Here is a 24,331-nt window from a genome sequence, read left to right on the forward strand (position 1 = left end):
TGCCCATTTTTTGATTGGGTTGTTGTTGTTGTTGTTGTTTTATATTGAGCTGTATGAGCTGTTTGTATATTTTGGAAATTAATCCCTTGTCAGTCACATCATTTACAAATATTTTCTCCCATTCAGTAGGTTGTTTTTTCATTTTGTTTATGGTTTCCTTTGCCTTGAAAAACCTTTTAAGTTTAATTAGGTCCCATTTGTTTATTTTTATTTTTGTTTCCATTACTCTGGGACAGATCTAAAAAAATATTGCTGTGATTTATGTCAAAGAGTGTTCTGCCTATGTTTTTCTCTAGGAGTTTTAGAGTATTTGGTCTTATATTTAGGTCTTTAATGCACTTTGAATTTATTTTTGTATATGATGTTAGAGAATGTTCTAAATTTCATTCTTTTACATATAGCTGTCCAGTTTTCCCAGCACCACTTATTGAAGAGACTGTCTTTTCTCCACTGTATATTCTTGCCTTCTTTGTCATAGCATAATTGACCATAAGGGTGGGGTTATTTGTGGGCTTTCTATCCTGTTCCATTGATCTATGTGTCTGTTTTTGTGCCAGTACCATACTGTTTTGATTACTGTAGCTTTATACTACAGTCTGAAGTCAGGGAGCCTGATTCCTCAAGCTGTGTTCCTCTTTCTCAAGATTGCTTTGGCTATTTGGGGTCTTATGTGTTTCCCAACAAATTAAAAAATTTTTTGTTCCAGGTCTGTAAAAAAATGCCACTGGTAATTTGATAGGGATTGCATTGACTCTGTAGATTGCTTTGGGTAGTATGGTCATTTTAACAATATTAATTCTTCCAATCCAAGAAAACATTCTATATTTCCATCTGTTTGTGTCATCTTCAATTTCTTTCATCAATGTCTTATAGTTTTCTGAGTACAAGTCTTTTGCCTCCTTAGGTAGGTTTATTCCTAGATATTTTTTTCTTTTTTATGCAGTGGTAAATGGGATTGTTTCCTTAATTGCTCTTTCTGATATTTCATTGTTGTGTATAGAAATGCAACAGATTTCTTTATATTAATTTTTTTTTCCTGCAAATTTACCAAATTCATTGATGAGCTCTAGTAGTTTTCTGGTGGTGTCCTTAGGATTTTCTATGTATAGTATCATGTCATCTGCAAATAGTGACAGTTTTACTTCTTCTTTTCCAATTTGGATTCCTTTTCTTTCTTTTTCTCTGATCGCTGTCACTAGGACTTCCAAAATAATGCAGAATAAAAGTTGCTACAGTGGGCATCCTTGTCTTGTTCCTGATCTTAGAGGAAATGCTTTCAGCTTTTCACTATTGAGTATAATGTTAGCTGTGAGCTTGTTATATATGGCCTTTATTATGTTGAGGTAGGTTCCCTCTATACCCACTTTGTTGAGAGTTTTTATCATAAATGGACGTTGAATTTTATCAAAAGCTTTTTCTGCATCTACTGAGATGATCATATGATTTTTTTCCTTCAATTTTTAATGTGGTTTATCACACTGATTGATTTGTGGATATTGAAAAATTCTTGCAACACTGGGATAAATCCCACTTGATTATGGTGTGTGATTCTTTTGATACATTGTTGGATTCGGTATGCTAATACTTTGGTGAGGATTTTTGCATCTATGTACAGCAGTGATATTGGCCTGTAATTTTCTTTTTTGTGTGATATCTTTGTCTTATTTTGTTATGAGTGTGATGCTGGCCTCATAGAATGAATTTGGAAGTGTTCCTTCCTCTGCAATTTTTTGGAATAGGTTTCAGAATGATACGTGTTAACTCTAAATTGTTGGTAGAATTCACCTGTGAAGTCATCTGGTCCTGGACTATTGCTTGTTGGGAGTTTTTAAATTACTGATTCAATTTCAGTACTTGCAATTTGTTTGTTCATATTTTCTATTTCTTCCTGGTTCAGTCTTGGGAGATTGTACCTGTCTGAGAATTTGTCCATATCTTAGGATGTCCATTTTATTGGCTCATAGTAATCTCTTATGATCCTTTGTATTTCTGTGGTAAGTACCATACTGTTTTAATTCCTCTAGCTTTTTCATATAGTTTGAAATCATGAGTGTGATACCTCCAGCTTTGTTCTTTCTCCAGATTGTTTTGCTATTTGGGGATCTTTTGTGTTTCCATACAAATTTTAGAATTATTTGTTCTAATTCTGTGAAAAATATCATTGGTATTTTGATTGGGATTGTACTGAATATGTACATTGCCTTGGGTACTATCATCATTTCGACAATATTAATTCTTCCAGTCCGTGAGCACGGTGTGTCTTTCCATTTGTTTGTGCTGTCTTCAATTTCTGTTATCAGTGTCTTATAGTTTCCCAAGTACAGGTCTTTACCTCCTTAGTTGGAGTTATTCCTATGTATTTTATTCTCTTCAATGCAATTGCAGATGGGATTGTTTTCTTAATTTCTCTTTTTGAGAGTTTGCTGTGACTGTATGGAAATGCAACAGATTTCTATGTATTAATTTTGTATCCTGCGACTTTGCCAAATACACTGATGACTTCAAATAGTCTTTTTGGTTGTGTCTTTAGGATTTTCTATGTATACTATCATGTCATCTGTCAACAGTGACAGTTTAACTTCTTCCTTTCCAATTTGAATTACTTTATTTTTTTTTCTTTCTGATTGCTGTGACCACGGCTTCCAATACTATGTTGAACAAAATGGTGAGAGTGGGCATCCATGTCTTGCTTCTGATCTTAGAGGAAATGCTTTCAGATTTTTACCATTGAGTATGATGTTAGCTGTGGGCTTGTCATATACAGCTTTTATTATATTAAGGTATGTTCCCTCTATACCCAATTTGTTGAAAATTTTTATCATAAATGCATGTTGAATTTTGTCAAAAGCTTTTTGTGCATCTTTGTGTCTGAGATGATCATATGATTTTTATTCTTCATTTTTTTAATGTGTTGTATTACATTGATTGATTTGCAGATATTGAACCATCCTTGCATCCCTGGGATAAATCCCACTTGTTCATGGTGTATGATCTTTTTCATGTATTGTTGGGTTTGGTTTGCTAATATTTTGTTGAAGATTTTGGCATCTATGTACACCAGTGATGTTGGTCTGTAATTTTCTTTTTGTTTGTGTGATATCTTTGCCTGGTTTTGGTATCAGGGTGATGCTGGCTTCATAGAATGAGTTCAAGAGCATTCCTTCTGCAATTTTTTGGAATAGTTTGAATAAGATAGTTGTTGACTCTTCTCTAAATTGATAGAATTCACCTATGAAGCCATCAAGTCCTGAACTATTGTTTTCTGGGAGTTTTTTTTTCTGATTCAATTTCAGTACTAGTAATTGGTCTGTTCATATTTTCTATTTCTTCCTGGTTCAGTCTTTGGAGATTGTACATGTCTGGAAACGTGTCCATTTCTTCTAGATTGTCCATTTTATTGTGGTATAGTTGTTCATGTAATCTCTTATGATCCTTCCTAATTCTGTGGTGTTGGTTGTGACTTCTCCTTTTTTATTTCTGATTTTATTGATTTGGGCTCTCTCTCTTTTTTTCTTAATGAGTCTGGCTAAAGGCTTATCAATTTTATCTTTTGAAAGAAAGCTCCTATTTTCATTGATCTTCTCTATTGTTTTTTAGTTTCTATATCACTTATTTCTGCTCTGATCTTTATGATTTCTTTCCTTTTACTAACTTTAGGTTATGTTTGTTTTTCTTTTTCTAGTTCCTTTAGATGTATGGTTAGGTTGTTTATTTGAGATTTTTCTTGTTTCCTAAGGTGGAGGTTGTATTGCTGTAAATATCCCTCTTAGAACTGCTTTTGCTGCATCCATAGGTTATGGATCATTGTGTGTTCATTTTTCATTTGTCTCCAGGTATTTTTTTTGTTTCTTCTTTGATTTCCTTAGTGACCCATTTGTTGTTTAGTAGCATATTGTTTAGCCTCCAAGTGTTTGTGGACTTTGCAGTTTTTTCCTAGTAGTTGATTCCTAGTCTCATAGTACTGTGGTCAGAAAGGATGTTGGATATGATTTCAATGTTCTTAAATTTACTGACTTGTTTTGTGGACTAGCATGTGATCTACCCTGTAGAATGTTCCTTGTGCACTTGAAAAGAATGTGTATTCTGCTGATTTTTGATGGAATATTCTATAACATCTATTAAGTTGATCAGCTCTAATGTGTCATTTAAGGTCAGTGTTACCTCATTGATTTTCTGTCTCAATGATCTGTCCTTTAACTAGGGGTGTATACGTTCCCTACTATTATTCTTACTGACAGTTTCTCCCTTTATGTCTGTTAATATTTGCTTTACATATTTAAATGGTCACATGGTGGGTGCATATGTCAATATATTTACAGTTGTTATATCTTCTCCTGGGATTGATCCCTTTATCATTATGTAATGCCCTTCTTGGTCTCTTTTTACAGTCTTTGTTTGAAAGCCTATTTTGTCTGATATAAGTATTGCTACCCTAACTTTCTTTTTGTTTCTGTTTGCATGGAACACCTTTTTTCATCCCCTGACTTTCAATCTCTATCTTTAGACCTGAAGTGAGTCTCTTGTAGGCAGCATATATATGGGTCTTGTTTTTGTATCCATTCAGCCACTCTATGTCTTTTGATTGGACATTTAGTCCATTTACATTTAAATTAATTATATTTGGTATATACTTACTGCCATTTTGTTAATTATTTTCAGGTTGTTTTTGTAGTTCTTTTTTTGCTCCTTTCTTCTTTTCTTGCTCTCTTCCCTTGTGATTTGACGACTGTTTTTAGTATTATGTTTGGATTCCTTTCTCTTTTATGTGTGTGTATCTATTATAGATTTTTGGTTTGTGGTTACCATGAGATTTATATATAGCAATCTATACATATACATGATTATTTTAAGTTTCTGATCTCTTAAGTCAAATGCACTTTAACAACCTTGTATTTTTATGCTCCCCCCTCCATTTACTGTTTTTGGCATCATATTTTACATCTTTTTGTTCTGTGTGTCCCTTAACTACTTATTGTAGCTATAGATGATTTTACTCTTTTTGTCTTTTAACCTTTCTACTAGCTTTATAAATGGTTGGTCTACCACCTTTACTGTATATTTCCCTTTACCAAATGTTTACCAATTTTTCCCTCATAATTTTTTTATTTCTAGTTGTAGCCTTTTCTTGTTCACTTAGAGAAGTCCCTTTAACATTTCTTGTAAAGCCAGTTTAATGATGCTGAACTCTTTTAGATTTTGCTTGCCTGTAAAAATTTTGATCTCTCCATAAAATCTGAATGAAAGCCTTGCCTGGTAGAGTATTCTTAGTTGTAGGTTTTTTCCTTTCATTACTTTAAATATATAGTGCCACTCCCTTCTGGCCTGCAGAGTTTCTGCTGAAAAGTCAGCTGATAGGCTTATGGGGGTTCCCTTATATGTAACTAGTTGTTTTTCCTTTGCTGCTTTTAATATTTTCTACATCTTTAATTTTTTCCATTTTAATTAAAATATGTCTTAGTATGGTCCTCTTTGGGTTGATCCTGTTTGGGAGTCTCTGTACTTCCTGGTCCTGGATATTTATTTTCTTTACTGAGTTAGGGAAGTTTACAACTATTATGTCTTCAAATATGTTCTCTGCCCCTTTTTATGTCTCTTCTCCTTCTGGGACCCCTATAATGTGAATATTAGTATGTTTGATGTTGTCCCAGAGGTTTCTTAAACTGTCCTCATTTCTTATTGTTTCTTCTTTTTTCTGCTCAGCTTGAGTGATTTCCACTACTGTGTCTTTCAGTTCACCAATCCATTCCTATGTATCATCTAATTTACTGTTGCTTCCTTCTAGAGTATTTTTAATTTCAGTTATTGTATTCTTTAGCTCTATTTGGTTCTTCTTTATATTTTCAAACTATTTGTTTAAAAACTTTATCTCTCAAAGGGAACCCTCCTACACTGTCGGTGGGAATGTAAGTTGGTGCAGCCACTGTTGAAAACAGTATGGAGGTTCCTTAGAAAACTAAATATAGAATTACCATATGATCCAGCAATTCCACTCCTGGGCATATATCCAGACAAAACTATAACTCAAAAAGACACATGAACCCCTATGTTCACTGCAGCACTATTCACAATAGCCAAGGCATAGAAACAACCTAAATGTCCATCAACAGATGAATAGATAAAGAGGATGTGGGAGGAGCTTCAAGATGGCAGAAGAGTAAGAAGCGGAGATCAACTTCCTCCCCACAGATACATCAGAAATACATTTACATGTGGAACTGCTCCTATAGAACATCTACTGAACGCTGTCAGAAGACCTCAGACCTCCCAAAAGGAAATAAACTCCCCACGTACCTGGATAGGGCAAAAGAAAAAACAGACAAAACAATAGGGACGGGACCTGCACCAGTGGGAGGGAGCTGTGAAGGAGGAAAGGATTCCACACACTCGGAAGCCCCTTCGCGGGCAGAGACTGCGGGTGGTGGAGGGCGGAAGCTTTGGAGTCGCGGAGGAGAGCACAGCAACAGGGGTGCAGAGGGCAAAGCGGAGAGATTCCCGCACAGAGAAACGGTGCCGACCAGCACTCACCAGCCCAAGAGGCTTGTCTGCTCACCTGTCGGGGTGGGCGGGGGCTGGGAGCTAAGGCTCGGGCTTCGGTCGGATCGCTGGGAGAGGACTGGCGGCGTGAACACAGCCTGAAGGAGGCTAGTGCGCCACGGCTAGCCGGGAGGGAGTCCGGGGAAAAGTCTGGACTTGCCGAAGAGGCAAGAGACTTTTTCTTCCCTCTTTGTTTCCTGGTGCGTGAGGAGAGGGGATTAAAAGCGCTGCTTAAAGGAGCTCCAGAGACGGGCGCGAGCCGTGGCTAACAGCACGTACCCCAGAGACGGGCATGAAATGCTAAGGCTGCTGCTGCGGCCACCAAGAAGCCTGTGAGCAAGCACAGGTCCCTATCCACACCGCCCCTCCCGGGAGCCTGTGCAGCCAGCCACTGCCAGGGTCCCGTGATCCAGGGACAACTTTCCCGGGAGAACGCACAGTGCACCTTAGGCTACTGCAACGTCATGCTGGCCTCTGCCGCTGCAGGCTCGCCCTGCATCCGTACATCTCCCTTCCCCCGGCCTGAGTGAGCCAGAGCCCCCGAATCGGCGGCTTCTTTAACCCCGTCCTGTCTGAGCGAAGAACAGATGCCCTCAGGCGACCTACACACAGAGGCGGGGCCAAATACAAAGCTGACCCCCGGGAGCTGTGCGAACAAAGAAAAGAAAGGGAAATTTCTCCCAGCAGCCTCAGAAGCAGCGGATTAAAGCTTCACAATCAACTTGATGTACCCTTCATCTGTGGAATACCTGAATAGACAACGAATCATCCCAAATTGAGGAAGGGGACTTTGGGAGCAAAGATATATTATTTTTTCCACTTTTTCTCTTTTTGTGAGTGTGTATGTGTGTGCTTCTGTGTGAGATTTTGTCTGTATAGTTTTGCTTTCACCATTTGTCCTAGGGTTCTGTCTGTCCGTTTTTCTTTTTCTATTTTTTATTTACTTTTTAAAGTTTTTTTCTTAATTATTTTTTAGTTTATTTTACTTTATTTTATTTAATCTTCTTTCTTTCTTTCTTTCTTTCTTTCTCTTTTTTCTCTCTTTTATTCTGAGCTGTGTGGATGCAAGGCTCTTGGTGCTCCAGCCAGGAATCAGTGCTGTGCCTCTGAGGTGGGAGAGCCAACTTCAGGACACTGGTCCACAAGAGACCTCCCAGCTCCACGTAATATCAAACAATGGCAAAAATCTCTCAGAGATCTCCATCTCAACACCAAGACCCAGCTTCACTCAATGACCAGCAAGCTACAATGCTGTACACCCTATGCCAAACAACTAGCAAGACAAGAACACAGCCCCATCCATTAGCAGAGAGGCTGCCTAAAATCATAATAAGTCCACAGAAACCCCCAAACAAACCACCAGACGTGGACCTGCCCACCATAAAGACAAGATCCAGCCTCATCCACCAGAACACAGGCACTAGTCCCCTCCAACAGGAAGCCTACACAACCCACTGAACCAAATTTAGCCACTGGGGACAGACACCAAAAACAACAGGAACTAGGAACCTGCAGCCTGCAAAAAGGAGACCCCAAATACAGTAAGTTAAGCAAAATGAGAAGACAGAAAAACACACAGCAGATGAAGGAGCAAGGTGAAAACCCACCAGACCTAACAAATGAAGAGGAAATAGGCAGTCTACCTGAAAAAGAATTCAGAATAATGATAGTAAAGGTGAACCAAAATCTTGGAAATAGAATAGAGAAAATTCAAGAAACATTTAACAAGGAGCTAGAAGAACTAAAGAGCAAACAAACAATGATGAACAACACAATAAATGAAATTAAAAATTCTCTAGAATGGATCAATAGCAGAATAACTGAGGCAGAAGAATAGATAAGTGACCTGGAAGATAAAATAGTGGAAATAACTACTGCATAGCAGAATAAAGAAAAAAGAATGAAAAGAACTGAGGACAGTCTCAGAGGCCTCTGGGACAACATTAAACACACCAACATTCAAATTATATGGATCCCAGAAGAAGAAGAGAAAAAGAAAGGGACTGAGAAAATATTTGAAGAGATTATAGTCGAAAACTTCCCTAATATGGGAAAGGAAATAGTTAATCAAGTCCAGGAAGCACAGAGAGTCCCATACAGGGTAAATCCAAGGAAAAACATGCCAAGACACATATTAATCAAACTATCAAAAATTAAATACAAAGAAAACATATTAAAAGCAGCAAGGGAAAAACAACAAATAACACACAAGGGAATCCCCATAAGGTTAACAGCTGATCTTTCAGCAGAAATTCTGCAAGCCAGAAGGGAGTGACAGGACATATTTAAAGTGATGAAGGAAAAAACCTACAACCAAGATTACTCTACCCAGCAAGGATCTCATTCAGATTTGATGGAGAAATTAAAACCTTTACAGACAAGCAAAAGCTGAAAGAGTTCAGCACCACCAAACCAGCTTTAAAACAAATGCTAAAGGAACTTCGCTAGGCAGGAAACACAAGAGAAGGAAAATATCTACAATAAAAAACCCGAAACACTTAAGAAAATGGGAATAGGCACATACATATCGATAATTACCTTAAATGTAAATGGATTAAATGATCCCACCAAAAGACACAGACTGGCTGAATGGATACAGAAACAAGACACATATATATGCTGTCTACAAGAGACCCACTTCAGACCTAGGGACACATACACACTGAAAGTGAGGGGATGGAAAAAGATATTCCATGCAAATGGAAATCAAAAGAAAGGTGGAGTAGCAATTCTCATATCAGACAAAATAGACTTTAAAATAAAGACTATTAGAAGAGCCAATGAAGGACACTACATAATCATCAAGGGATCAATGAAAGAAGAAGATATAACAATTGTAAATATTTATGCACCCAACATAGGAGCACCTCAATACATAAGGCAAATACTAACAGCCATAAAAGGGGAAATCGACAGTAACACAATCATAGTAAGGGAATTTAACACCCCACTTTCACCAATGTACACATCATCCAAAATGAAAATAAATAAGGAAACACAAGCTTTAAATGATACATTAAACAAGATGGAGTTAATTGATATTTATAGGACATTCCATCCCAAAACAACAGAATACACATTCTTCTCAAGTGCTCATGGAACATTCTCCAGGACAGATCATATCTTGGGTCACTAATCAATTTAAGAAAATTGAAATCATATCAAGTATCTTTTCTGACCACAATGCTATGAGACTAGGTATCAATTACAGGAAAAGATCTGTAAAAAATACAAACATATGGAGGCTAAACAATACACTACTTAATAACGAAGTGATCCCTGAAGAAGTCAAAGAGGAAATCAAAAAATACCTAGAAACAAATGACAATGGAAACATGATGACCCAAAACCTATGGGATGCAGCAAAAGCAGTTCTAAGAAGGGAATTTTATAGCAATACAATCCTACCTTAAGAAACAGGAAACATCTCAAATAAACAAACTAACCTTGCACCTAAAGCAATTAGAGAAAGAAGAACAAAAAGACCCCAAAGTTAGCAGAAGGAAAGAAATCATAAAGATCATAAAGATCAGATCAGAAATTAATGAAAAAGAAATGAAGGAAATGATAGGAAAGATCAATGAAACTAAAAGCTTGTTCTTTGAGAAGATAAACAAAATTGATAAACCATTAGCCAGACTCATCAAGAAAAAAAGGAAGAAGACTCAAATCAATAGAATTAGAAATGGAGAAGTAACAACTGACTGCAGAAATACAAAGGATCATGAAAGATTACTACAAGCAACTCTATGCCAATAAAATGGACAACCTGGAAGAAATGGACAAATTCTTAGAAATGCACAACCTGCCGAGACTGAACCAGGAAGAAATACAAAATATGAACAGACCAATCACAAGCACTGAAATTGAAACTTTGATTAAAAATCTTCCAACAGGGCTTCCCTGGTGGCACAGTGGTTGAGAGTCTGCGTGCCGATTCAGGGGACATGGGTTCGTGCCCCGGTCCGGGAAGATCCCACATGCCACAGAGCAGCTGGGCCCATAAGCCATGGCCATTGAGCCTGCACGTTCAGAGCCTGTGCTCTGCAACGGGAGAGGCCACAACAGTGAGAGGCCCGGGTACCCCCCCTCCCCCAAAAAAGAGCCATGTACCAAAATGTTCACTGCAGCTCTATTTACAATAGCCAGGACATGGAAGCAACCTAAGTGTCCATCAACAGATGAATGCATAAAGAAGATGTGGCACATATATACAATGGAATATTACTCAGCCATAAAAAGAAATGAAATTGAGCTATTTGTAGTGAGGCAGATGGACCTAGAGTCTGCCATACAGAGTGAAGTAAGTCAGAAAGAGAAAAACAAATACAATATGTTAACACATATATATGGAATCTAAGGGAAAAAAAAAAGGTCATGAAGAACCTGGGGCAAGACGGGAATAGACACAGACCTACTAGAGAATGGACTTGAGGATATGGGGAGGGGGAAGGGTAAGCTATGAAAAAGTGAGAGAGGGCATGCACATATGTACACTACCAAACGTAAAATAGATAGCTAGTGGGAAGCAGCCGCATAGCATAGGGAGATCAGCTCGGTGCTTTGTGACCACCTAGAGGGGTGGGATAGGGAGGGTGGGAGGGAGGGAGATGCAAGAGGGAAGAGATATGGGAACATATGTATATGTATAACTGATTCACTTTGTTATAAAGCAGAAACTAACACACCATTTTAAAGCAATTATACTCCAATAAAGATGCTAAAAAAAAAAGATGTGGTACATATATACAACGGAATACTACTCAGCCATAAAAAAAGAATGAAATAATGCCATTTGCAGCAACAAGATATTATCATACAAAGTGAAGGAAGTCAGAAAGACAAAGACAAATACCATATTATATCACTTATATGTGGAATCTGAAATATGACACAGGGACTTCCCTGGTGGCACAGTGGTTAAGAAACCACCTGCCAGTGCAGGGAACATGGGTTTGAGCCCTTGTCCAGAAAGATCCCACATGCCATGGAGCAACTAAGCCCGTGGGCCACAACTACTGAGCCTGCGCTCTAGTGCCTGCAAGCCACAACTACTGAAGCCCGCATGCCTAGAGCCCATGCTCCGCAACAAGAGAAGCCACTGCAATGAGAAGCCCGCGCACTGCAACAAAGAGTAGCCCTCACTCACTGCAACTGGAGAAAGCCCACACGAAACAACAAAGACCCAACGCAGCCAAAAATAAATAAATTTATTTTTTAAATAATAATAATAAAATATGATACAAATGTACCTATCTATGAAACAGAAACAAAATCAGGGACATAGAGAATAGACTGGTGGTTGCCAAGGAGGAGGGGGTTTGGAGAGAGTAGGAGTGGGAGTTTGGTATTAGCAGATGCAAACTGGTATATATAGAATGGATAAAGAACAAGGTCCTACTGCGTAGCACAGGGAACTATATTCAATATCCTGTGATAAACCATCATGGAAAAGAATATGAAAAAGAATATATATATATATATATATATATATATATAAAAAACTGAGTCTCTTTGCTGTACAGCAGTAACTAACACAACACTGTAATTCAAATATACTTCAATAAAAAATAAATTTTAAAAAATTCTCTCACTCTGTTCATCCACTCTTCTCCCGAGTTCTTTGAACATCTTTACAATGATTACCTTGAGCTCTTTATCCAGTAGATTGCTTATCTCCACATCACTTAGTTCTTCTGGCGTTTTATCTTGTTCCTTCATTTGGAATTTATTTCTGTCTCATAATTTTGCCTAATTTGCTATTCTTGTCTCCATGTGTTTGGAAACATTTCCCAACCTTAGAGAAGTGGCCTTTTGCAGGAGACGTCCTATGCATCTCAGCAGCACACTCCTCTAGTCGGCAGAGCTATATGCTCTAGTGGTGCCTCTTTGTGGGCTGTGTGAGCCCTTCTGTTGTGGTAGGCTAACTACTATGGGTAGTCTGGTAGGTGTCGCTGGTGCATGGTCTGGTTGGTTGCCAGGCCCTACTTTGTGCAGAGGCTGCTGTCTGCTGGTGGGTGGGGCTGGGTCACAAGGTGACTGTCTATGCAGCCCCAAGGGTTACCAGGGCTAGTGCTGATCCACCAGTGAATGAAACTGGGTCCCAGGGAGGGCGGCTATGGGCCTGAGGGCCCTGGATCTAATGTTGGCCTGCTGGTCGGCAGTGCCCAATCCTGACACAGCTGGTTGTGGGGTCTGGGGTGTCCTACAGTTGGTGTTGACCCACTGGTCAGTGTGGCTGAGGGTTCCAAGGTGTCTTGGAGCTGGTGTCAGCCTGTTCGTTGGTGTGCCTGGGGCCCTGGGGGGTCCTGGTGGTGATGTCAGCCTGCAGATGGGCAGAGTCAAGTGCCCAGGTCTCTGGCTACAGGGCTGTGGGTGTCCTAGAGTTGACCTACTGGTGGGCAAGGCTGGGTCCCAATGGCGAGCAGTGGAGCCCCAGAAGTCTGTGTCTAGTGCTGGTGAACTGGTGGGCAGGGCCAGATCCTGGGGCCTCTGGGGCAGCTGTGGGCTCAGACAGTCTTAAGGCAGCAGGCCTGCTGGTGGGTGGGCCTGTGACCCTGCCTGACTAGCTGCTTAGCCTGAGGTTTCCCAGTACATGTGCAAACAGGCTGGTGGGTAAGGCTGGGTCCATATGCTAATAAGCTAGACAGAGGACTCCAACATGGCACTTGCCAGCATCCTCATGGTAGAACAACCTCCCCAAAATGGCTGCCTCTAGAGTCTGTGTCCCCAGGGGGAGTTCCAGTTGTCTCCTGCCTCTCTAGGAGGCTCTCCAAGATCAGCAGGTGGGTTGACCTAGTATCCTTTCAAATTACTGCCTCTGCCCTGGGTCCCTGACCATATGAGATTTTGTGTGTGCTCTTTAAGAGTAGATAATCTGTTTCCCAAAGCCCTCTGGCCTTCCAAGCCAAACATTCTGGGGCCTAGTCTTCATGGTGCAGGACCCTTGGGCTGGGACTCCTGATGTGGGGCTCAGACCCCTTGCTCCTTGGGGATAACCTCTGCAATCATAATTATTCTCCCATTTGTGGGTCACCCACCCAGGGTTACGGGTCTTGACTATGCCACATCTCCATCCCTCCTACCTGTCTTGTTGTGGTTTCTTCTTCATGACTTTAGTTGTAGGAGATCTTTTCGCTAGCCTTCCAGTTTTTCTCATCAGTGGTTGCTCTGTAAATAGTTGTAATTTTGGTGCACCTGTAGAAGGAGGTAAGCTCAGGGTCTTCTTACTGTGCCACCTTGGCCACTCCCAATTTTTGCACATTTATATTTTTAGAAGCTCTGAGTTCTGTTTGGGTATTTGGGCCTGCATGTACCAGAAAGGTAACACAGATTGTTGGTGGCTGAGGAAATAATCCCTGCCTCCCACCTCCAAGAGTGGACACACAGCCTGACCCAAACTACCATGCACATAGGAACCTACACTTCCTCCCCTATTCACATTGTGTCACAATCATGCACACATATCCTGCACTGACAAGCAATTCCATCCCTCTATGGGCAGGATCACACCCCACCTGGAGGTTCACGTGGTCTGTGAGGAGATGCAGATCATTGGGAGGGGCCTAGCAGGAGGAGTCCCAGCAGGAGACTCTTTGAAATTCTTAGACAGAGGGGTTGAGGGAACACAAGAGCACACCTCAGGCTCTCACAGAAATGGTGGGACTCCCATTCAGAGCTCTAGATAATTAAGCAGCCAAGTAATTTGTCAATATGAAGGATGTTTTTCTGGGATAATGCCCACCACTCAACAGATGGATAGGCCCCACCAGGTGGGAAGGACAGGCAGAGGGGTCAGGCTGTGGGTAACTTTGGATTTCTAGCTTCTGTGTGAAAGATTGATTTTGCCTTTGTCAGGAAGTCATTCAACAAACTTATATTTAACACCAGATCCAAGATGACTAAAATCAGCCCCTGATCCCACTATAGCTACCATCCATAAAGCTGTTATTCCAAAATTAGGCATAAACATTTAATTTAAAATTAGATGTTATTTCTTTTCCAGAAAGCAGAGGAGTCTTGAAGGACTTCTGACCATGTGGGTAGGGGCAGAGTTTTCTGAGAAATGGACTGGGGACAAGGAAAATGTTTTAAAGGAAATATAATGTAGGAAGAAGACATGAGAGGACTAGGGAGGGATATCCTCTGAAGCTCCACCCCTATGCCCACTGCCCTCTCATGTGGAACATGGGAACATGTTAGCTGAGAAAGCCACTACTTCAAGTTTTGGATGCCTGCTGTTTGGGGGTACCCACCTAAACTGCCCAGACCCCCGCTTAGTGCACCCATACCCCACCATATGCATTTTGTCTAGAGAAGTAGGGGGGTGGTTGGGAGGTGTAAGGGGGAAACATCAATAGAAACTTCTGCACCACTAGGCAGATAGGATCGCATATCAGTCAGTGAATCTCTAGCTGAAGACACCAGGAGACCAAAAACTCTGACTTCTTCCCCAAAGGGAACAAGGAACAATTCACTGCTAGAGACAGAAGGGCAGGATTCTGCCTTATGAATTGTGGAAACTGTGAGTCCAGGTTCCACGTGTCCAGTCCCAAGGGGAGACTTTCTCCCTGACCCCAAACGGCAGTTAGGCTAGCTGATGCCTCAACAGAATTTTAATATGATGGGTCTCCCTGAAAATAGCAACTGAACATGGCCCCTACTCTTTACATCCTTAAACTTTCTCTTTCTGTATCTCTCCCTCCTAATTTTCATAAGGACAAAGGACAAGAAGCTGGAGCCACTCCACCCTTTACTCTATAGCCTGTTTGGACTAGCAAATTCCTAGCTAACATGGGCAGGGGAAGGAAGGAGGGAAGGCAGGAGAAATAAAAGGGAGTTCAGCTTTTTTGTCCCATGTAGAGCCTCCCTGATTCACCAGGGAACATCACCACCTCCAATAACCATTGCATACCTACTGTGTGCCAGTCACCTGCTAGGTCTCCAGAAGACACTGTTCCTGTTGTGGAAGGGCTCACATTCTGGTTGGGGAAGAAAATATGCAAATGAGTAGGAACCCTAAGTGTGGCTGGTGCTGAGAGAGAAATAGGTTCAGGGCACAGGTGGGGATTCCAAAAGAAACTCTGTCAACAGGTGGGGGCAGGAAGGAAGACTTCATTAAAAAGTGACTTTTGAGTGTTGCCTGGTAAATGTTGCTTCCCTAATCAAGGCAACAGCAGGAACACAGGCACTGAAGGTGAAACACCCTGGTGCTGCTCTGGAAATGGCTGGAAAATAAGGGCTGAAGAGCCACTAGGGCAGGGAAAGAGAAAAAGACAGTAATGTGGGCAGATCTGCATATCATGAGAATTGACTTTCATGAGAATGGATTGAGGCTTCAGTAGTAGACCTGGAGAGAGATGAGGAGGCCTGATTTAGACAGAGTGAGAGGTATCAGCAAACGAGTTCAGAAGGCCCTCCTGGTACCTGCTCCAACTGAGCTAGGAAGGAAGGAAGAGAAGGGAAAAGAAACCCAAAGTTCTTGGAGGCAGCAGTGGGGGGACAGATGTTGACAGGCACTCTTTCTTTTGCCACACTCTACCCAGCACATGCCTCCACCCATCTCTTACCTTGGGGGACAGTGACCATTGGGTTACTTCTCCAGATGTTCTCGGATGTTTGTCTTTACCTCCCCCCTTACCTTGGACATTTATGTTTTGCCAAAGCAGAAGGAACTTGCCTGCAGGCACTTTCCACAATAACCTTTGCTTCCCAAAGTTAAGCACCTGAGCTGTTTATGGTTTATGTTGAGGGGGGGCTGGAGGATAGGAGAAGGAAGGAGAACCCCAAAGGGGGACATAGGACTGAGGGAGAGTGGGCAATCGTTTCTGTAATTTCCCTGAGCTGCAGTGCCCAGACACTCAGCTGAGGAGCCTCAGAGGAGATGACTGTGAGGTCTGCTGCAGACTCCCAGTAGCACCAAGATTTCTATCGCCCAGGAGTGGCAGGGCCAAGGGTTTGGAAACAGGAGGATGTTTCTGCAAAATACACAGCCTGCCAAAGACAAGGGGTCTCCCCTGATCTTGGAGCTGCATTAGCTAGACCCTAGGCCTTGGTATTACAGGAAGGGCTAAGCCCCCCAAAACAAAGGTCGATTTCTTGCCTGCCTGTGGAATGGGAGCTGGGGGCTGAAGAGACTAGGTCAACGCAAATAAACAAAGTAATGCACTCTTTCTTGCACACACTCCTCTCCACTATCTGGGCAGATTCTGGGTCTCAGAGGTCTGAGAGACATGCTGCACATGACACAGATGGAGGAGGGGGGCGGTGTGTATCTTACCCATTAGACTAATGGCCACTCCTCTGTCCCCAGGATGCTGGCGGGCTGGATGCTAGGAAGGAGGTGGCTTTCCAAGCTTTCACTTAAAAAATTGCTTATAGGGATTTCCCTGGTGGGCCAATGGCGAAGACTCCTGTGTTCCCAATGCGGGGCAGGGAATCCTGGTTTCGATCCCTGGTTAGGGAACTAGATTCCACATGCCACGACTGAGTTCGCATGCCCCAGCTAAAGACCCCCACATGCCGCAACTGAAAGATCCCCATGCCGCAACTAAGACCCGGTGCAGCCAAATAAATAAATATTTTTTAAAAATGTTTATAGGACATGCAAAAATACTAAACACAAGAGGGAGAAGGCCACCGCCCCGGCCTGGGACAACCGCAACTGGTGAGGCGGTGTCGGACCACGGAGAGCCGCGCCTGCGCACTACAGACTCCGAAGCCAGGGCGACCTCAGGGAGGTGGGCGGGGCTGCCCGGGCATCCGGGTCCCTCACCCCGCCCCGCTGCATGAATGAGAGGCCTGGCGCCCGCCCCTCCCCCTCCGGGCCCGCCCCTCGCCGGGGCGCCGCGGGCAGTCTGCCGCTGCCACCTCAGCCGCGCTCGGTGCCGACTGACGCCCGCCGCTCACCGCCCGGAGCTGACGGTCCCACCACGCTCGCCGCCGCCGCTGCCGGCACGACAGAGTAAGTGAGCAAGCGAGGGCCGTCGCCCCGGGTTTGGGGCTTAACGGACTGGGCAGGTCCGGGTTCGGGGTGCTGAGGACACCGTGGGGCCCGCGCCAGCCTCCCCCACTCACACTCCCGGCGCCTCTGCCGGGAGCTGGGAGGGATGGGACAGCGGCCCCAGGCCGGGAGGGGTGCGCAGGAGGGTCCACCCCAAGCCGGAGGGTGAGTCCCGCACAAAGGGAGGCGCGGGGCTGTCAGCGGGAGGTCACAGAGGGAATGTTCGCGGAGCCCAGAGCGCTCCGCTAACCCGTGCCGGGTGTCGGGTCCCCGGGCGTGGGAGGCGGCTGGGATGAGCAGAGAGGCAAGGACGAGGATGGCGAGGACGTCTGCCTCCCTGTTGGCGATGGGAATGCGCCTTGGGGGGCGCGGCGTGGCAGTGTTTTCCTGGTCCCCGTCTGCTCCTCCCCTTTCTTTGTGGCGTCTGTCCTGTGCCCGTTTGTCACTGTGTGTAAGCTATGGTCGGGGGTGAGACCTATCGCCTCGGCTTACTCGTTAATGAAAGTCAGGAGCTGGCCTCATATCTGTGAGTGGGGGGCGTGTGTGCTTCCACAGGCCGTAGAATTAAGGAGCCTCTTTTGTTTCCGGAGACCTAATGGTGTGTGTGTCCCCTCTGAAATGAGAGAATCGGAGGTCATTTAAAGGGGTATGAGGAAAAGAGACATATTACTTCATCAGATCTTCACCCAGTTCTGCCTCTGACATTCTTTCAAACAGCATTTCTTTGTTGCTTTCTGTAAAACCAGTGGGTTTTGTTAATTGAAAATATATGTCTATATCCTCAATATATCTGTATATCCAGAACACTTGGTTTTGGGGGTTTAGTTAATGGTCATATACTCTTGTGTATGTACATGAGAATACTCTAGTACATATAGAACACTGCTTTTTAGTTAATTGGTAATATGTCTGTATATTGATATACACATATACAGAAATACTCCGGTATCTCTAGGACACTGTTTTCTCAGCTCCTCAGTACAGGCAGATTTTGTTTCCTCCTGCCTCCCTGTGTAATAAGAAGGTGGTCCAGCAGGTTCCCTCCACCTCCTTGCTTTTTTTCCCCTTAATGCTTTGGCAAAGGGCTTTATAGCATATTACCCTGGCATGCGCCCTTGCTTTGATCTGAATTTTCCCTGTGTTCTGTTGTCTGGTTGTGCAGCCCAGCTCAATGGCTCCTCTTACAGGACTGCTGGAAAACAGATCACCTTTTATCGTCGTCATCCCCAGAGAGAGGAGGAAGCTCTGCAGGTTCCCACAGACTTTGGCTCTGTGGGACTGACTGCCTGACTTTGTTGTCTTGGTGAAGTTGTGAGGAGTCACAGTTGATGTGGACCAATTAAAAAGAAGCAACTGTAATAGCACCAGCTATTCCTTACTGTTTCACTTGGACCTTTTTCTCTTTTAAACCAGATTTTATAAGTTTTAGAAGACAGTTGCATTTTCAGTTTCTTTTTTACACTTATAATTTTGCAGAGTGACAGGAAATTAGCTAAACTCTATTACTACAAGAAACATACTTCCAGGGCTTGCCTGATGGCGCAGTGGTTGAGAGTCCACCTGCCAATGCAGGGGACACGGGTTCGTGCCCCGGTCCGGGAAGATCCCACATGCCATGGAGCGGCTGGGCCCGTGAGCCATGGCCGCTGAGCCTGTGCATCCGGAGCCTGTGCTCCGCAACGGGAGAGGCCACAACAGTGAGAGCCCCGCGTACCGCAAAAAAAAAAAAAAGAAACATACTTCCAAAATATATTTTTCTTATGATCTTCTGATTCAAAATAGCAACGGTAAAAAAAATTAAGGGGAGCTTATTAGAGAATATGAATAGTTGAATTGACTCAGTTTTAAGATTCTCTTTAAGATTATTTTTTAATCACATATATTTTAATTCCTGGTAGTTTTCAGTGCAAAATGAAAGCTAAACTAAGCAGTCTTCCATAGCATCTGTTTATGTATATTCCATCTGTTAAAAACATTTGCTTTTAATTTGAAGGGGAAATTTTCCATTTGGTTGGAATGGGATCCATTATTCTTGGTAAAAATCTTACCTTATGTTAACATGATCAAATTCTTTTTTTGTAAAAGTAAAAATAAAAGTTGATTTTTCAATTTGGAGAAGTTTTGGTTTTATGATGTAAGATTTAAGTAAAATTTTAATGTAAATGAATTTAACTCAAAATAAGCTAACTTAAAAATGAGGGCTTCATTAACTACATTAAGTAGTGTCACTAATATTGAAGCAACCCCAATAACTTATGAACTGCCTGCATAAGTTTTTGGTTTTCTTTTCTTTTTTTTTTTTAGAAATCCCCTTAAAACAAATCATAAGGGGAAGTCGTAGATAAACAGAGTAGTGTAACCGGAATTATCACTGAAATAGGCTTGCATAGTGCCACAGTATTGTGGAACTTTAATTTTTCAAGAGCGACTTAGCTATTGTTTGTATCAACAAAGGAAACTAAAAACATCCTGGCCTTGTTGTTCAGCATTCTGTTAATCAAAATCTTTACCAACCCATAGTTTAGCATTTTTGTAGTATGATGATTGAAGAAAAATTCCAAAGTAATAACTATATTGTCAAAATAGGTTACATTATTTTAAATGCTGTTTTAGTAATAAATATAATCGTTATATTCATTAGAAATATTAATATTGTTATGTTAGTGATTGTAATAGTATATATGATGACACTTTGTTACTAAACTGGGATACATTATCCTCCCAGCATTTTCTATCAGTAATTGTTTTCCGGGAATTCCCTTGATGGTCCAATGGTTAGGACTCCGCACTTGCACTGCAGGGGGCACAGTTTCAATCCCTGGTTGGAGAACTAAGATCCTGCATGCAGCATAGCCAAAAAAAAATAATAATAATAATAATGTTTTCTGTTTCAAATGGCAGTTTATTCTAAAATCAGTAATAAAGTAATGTCATTATAATGTATTAGCAGTTTAAACTATATGAAATTGCCATTTTTTAGATTGGGGAGTAGTCAAAAATCAGTGGTTTCATATGGTTCAATCACTTTGAACTCTTAGCAGTTCTTTCTGGTATTTACCTTTATATTTATTTCATTTTTAATGTTTAAACTGCTGTTCCTTGATTTTCCATCTTTGGATATTATCTATGGAGTTTTATTTTGGAAGTTGAGGACTTAGTTGCCCCACACAACCATCCTTCCATTCCCCACTCATATCTATACTTTACAGTTTCCAGTCAAGTCAGTATTCAGTATTTATATGACTGTGACAATGTACCTATAATTCACAGATGAGCCATGTAGGATACGTATTACGTTTTCTTTCTTGTAAAACTTTTTTTTTTTTTGCGGTAAGCGGGCCTTTCACTGCTGTGGCCTCTCCCGCTGCAGAGCACAGGCTCCGGACGCGCAGGCTCAGCAGCCATGGCTCACGGGCCCAGCCAGTCTGCGGCACGTGGGATCTTCCTGGACCGGGGCACGAACCCGTGTCCCCTGCATCGGCAGGCAGACTCTCAACCACTGCGCCACCAGGGAAGCCCTCTTGTACAACTTTTGTTTCTACTGAGTTAAACAACTGCCACTTTTGTTTGTTTTTCATTTGCCTAGTTTTCCTTTTACCAGTCACAAAGTTATCCTCAAATTCTATGACAGAACCTATCGTCTTTCAGTATTTTCGGGTAATCTGTTTCATTTCTTTTTCCTAGCTGTTATATAGGACTTCCCTTTTTATCATCTTGTGAATTCTCTTTGCTTTCCTCCTATGTTGGATCCTTGATTTCCTGGATCCTGTGTCTTCCTAATTCTTTAGTAGCTTCCTGAGAAAGGGCATCTACAAACTCTGAAATTCATTCCTGAATTCAGAAGTTGCATATGTGAAAATGTCCTCATTTTACCGTCACACTTGAATGGTCGTTTCGCTGGATATTGAATTCTAGATCGAAAATTATTGTCCCTCTTTTGAAGGCTTCTAGTATTACTATTGAGAAGTGCAATGCCATTCTAATCCCCATTTCCCTTTTTCCTCCCACTCTGGAAGACTTTAGGATCTTCTGTTTATCCCTGGTGTTCTGACATTTCATGGTGTTCCTCGAAACATCTTTTTCTTTCCTTTTGCTCGTAAGGGCAGATAATATTTTCTCCAAATACCTATATATATGTACACACAGACATACACACCATCTCATCCAATATGCTATTCTTTATGGTGTTGACATGCCTCCATCAAGAGATGTGGTCTTTGTTTCCTCTCCTTGAACCTGTGCAGGCATAAATGCTCCCCAGGATGTTTTGGGTCTTGAGCCAACATCATGGTTTAGGAGTACAGTTGGATGATCAAAAGCAACCACCTTTAATTTTTGTTTTTTACTTTTAAATGGAATCATCAGTTTACTTTTAACTGGAAATATCAGTTAACACCAGAGAAAGTTTCTTCCAGCACTGAAATATAATCAGCTCTGGAATCTACACAGCCATCAGTTACATTTTTTAAAAATCTACTTTAGGAAGTGACAGAACCATTTATGACCAAAAAGAAACAATCTATAAGCTTCATGGTTAAATATGTCATGACTAAAGACAAATACATTATTGGCAAGAATTTCTGTGATAAGAAGATGGAGGCAAATGGAGATACATAGACCATTGGCTTGTTTGGACATTGTCAATGACTTAGTGTTTATCTCATGGATACACATTTTTTAATATTTTTTTCTATTTACAGCTGCTTTATTCCTCATCTAGCTTTCCCATAGGTGCACATAAGTGGTTGAATATTTCTAGAGAACTTCAGATTCATGAGCAAAAATCTGTAGTAGACTCTCATCACTGCCCCCAAAAACTACCAGATTCTTAATAAGATCTTTTTGCCTATAATTATTTAATGTCTCCCCAGTCTTTACACTCATGAGCAGCCGACCCCTCCCCATCCCGGTAAGCAGGCCGCATACTTCACTGAGGGTTTAGAAGTTATCAGACAGATACCCCTCATCCTCCCTTCACCAAATCTATAAATCCACCTTCCTTAGGACCCCTGTTTTCTTGCTGTCAGAAGCCAACTTGCCTCCCCACCATATTCTACCTCATAGCTAGTCAAGAACTTGACTTCTGCATTTGTGCCCTCTATCACATCCTCAACAACTTTCCGGGGCACCACCCATGTCAGCATACATACATGCTCTGATATTTCCCATCTTTAAAAACAGAACAAAAAATTACAACGAAACAACTTTCCCCTGACCTTATATCCATCCCCTTCTGTTTACCTTCATGGTTAAATGTTTCAAAAGAATAGTCTACATTTCCTCCCTATCTCTTCTGTACTATGTATCACTGTCTGAAATTCTGTTTTTGACTGAATATTTTTGTCTCTTGCCTACGCCCCGCACTGGAAAGTTGGCTCCAGGAAAGCAGGGAACTCATCTATCCTGTTTACCACTATGTTCCTAGGACAGCAATTGACACAAGTACCTACTCAATATATGGGCAAAAAAGGCATAACTGACATTTTTAACCTGGTAGAATAGCTCTTTTTAAAAATTTCTAACAAGAAAATCAATTTTCATTTATTTTTTAAATTATTCTCTACTTTTTGCTACACTTGAAAACTGAAAAATTATAAAGACTGTATTAATGATTGAATTTTACCTATGTTACATTACATTTCATTCTTTCACAAGTATAATTTAACATTGGCAGTCTTGCACCTGGATTCTGCAGTCAGACTGATTGGAGTTGAATTCTAGCTCTTTCACTTTTTGCCATGTGACCTTGGGCAGGTTTCCTAACCTCTCTGTTTCCTCATCTGCAAGGTAGAAATAAGAATAGCACCCACCTCATATGTTGGTTGTGTGTGTCAAATTAGATAACGTGTAAAATGCTAAACTCAGTACTTGGCATGGTGGTTAATGCAATGAAAAATAATTATAGTTATTGTTTGTATATGCTTCTCTGGTTTCTAATATTTGATCTTACTTGGTCACTGTAATATTTTTGTTTGAAGTACTTATATCTCCTAGAGTATATTGGCTATGAATGTGACTCTCCTGTTTTTAGTTTTGTGGGCTTTTTCTGATTCCCTGCCTCTCTATTCCCCAGATTACCCCACATGATAGATGATCTGCAGTTGACAGATGAGCACCCTATAACACTTCCCAGCAGTTTGGTCATTTGAGAAATCATTTTGGTCACTTGATAAAATATTTTTATTTCAAGCCAAGTTCTGTTCTTTGTTTATTTGGCCTGCCCAGAGGTAAGGCTCCTTCCACGTGTTAATTCATGTTATTCCTCATTAAGTTTTCTTATTTCTGGAAATGGAACTTTTAAAACACCCAGTATGTCATCAACAGATTTTTTTAAAGTAGCCATAAGATACTGTTCTTTTCACTTACTAGCTAGCTGGGAAGATAAATATATGTAGCAATACAAAATCCACTCTAAGGGCCACATTGAGGGATAAAGACAGGCTCTGTAGAAGTTCAAAGTAGGGAGAGTTATGTCCAGCCAGCCTTAAGGGATTCTTAAAAGTTTTCTGCGTGTTAAATTATCTATACCCCTTATTATCTGTCTTGATTTTTAATTTTAGAAATTGTTCCTTAAAGTAATTGACTTAGCAGTTACTCTGCCCCTTTCTTTTCTTATCTGGATAGGCAGTGGAGACTCCTCCAATTATCTGAGCATTTCAGACATCAGAGTGTAGTGTTGGGTAAATTTAGGATTCAAAAAGAATGCCAGATGGTTTGAAAAGAATTGTGAGCACTCCAACTAGTGCAGTCCGTTGAAAGCCAGCTGGCTGAGCCTTGTCTGCTGTGGAGGTGGGA

At 41.5% G+C, this 24,331-nt stretch overlaps 1 protein-coding gene and 1 long non-coding RNA gene across 10 annotated transcripts in view; one reads left to right on the plus strand and one right to left on the minus strand.

The window, feature by feature from the left end:
• Positions 1-18,698, minus strand: part of LOC149747464 (uncharacterized) — a 30,601-nt gene extending 11,903 nt beyond the window's left edge. The window contains exons 1-3 of one of the 3 annotated variants that reach the window (XR_016387878.1): positions 16,814-18,698; positions 15,449-15,515; positions 13,620-13,731 (exon numbers count right to left, since the gene is read on the minus strand). This is a non-coding gene — a long non-coding RNA (uncharacterized LOC149747464). Of the gene's footprint in view, positions 1-13,619; positions 15,516-16,813 lie in introns of all 3 variants that reach the window. The other 2 variants (XR_016387877.1, XR_016387876.1) reach the window with 2 other exon arrangements.
• Positions 17,307-24,331, plus strand: part of RNF24 (ring finger protein 24) — a 134,183-nt gene continuing 127,158 nt past the window's right edge. For 2 of the 7 annotated variants that reach the window (XM_022592926.2, XM_089896612.1), the window contains exon 1: positions 17,342-17,497. Coding sequence is in view for 1 of the 7 variants with exons in the window: in XM_089896613.1 (XP_089752739.1) it covers positions 17,322-17,497 (176 nt within the window). In the remaining 6 variants the exon portion in view is untranslated. The other 5 variants (XM_022592924.2, XM_089896614.1, XM_089896613.1 and 2 more) reach the window with 4 other exon arrangements.

The sequence above is a fragment of the Delphinapterus leucas genome, chromosome 15 (assembly GCF_059928025.1).
Source record: "Delphinapterus leucas isolate spDelLeu-1000000601 "Yukka" chromosome 15, BTC_Dleu_Yukka2, whole genome shotgun sequence".
Classification (NCBI taxonomy): Eukaryota; Metazoa; Chordata; class Mammalia; order Artiodactyla; family Monodontidae; genus Delphinapterus; species Delphinapterus leucas.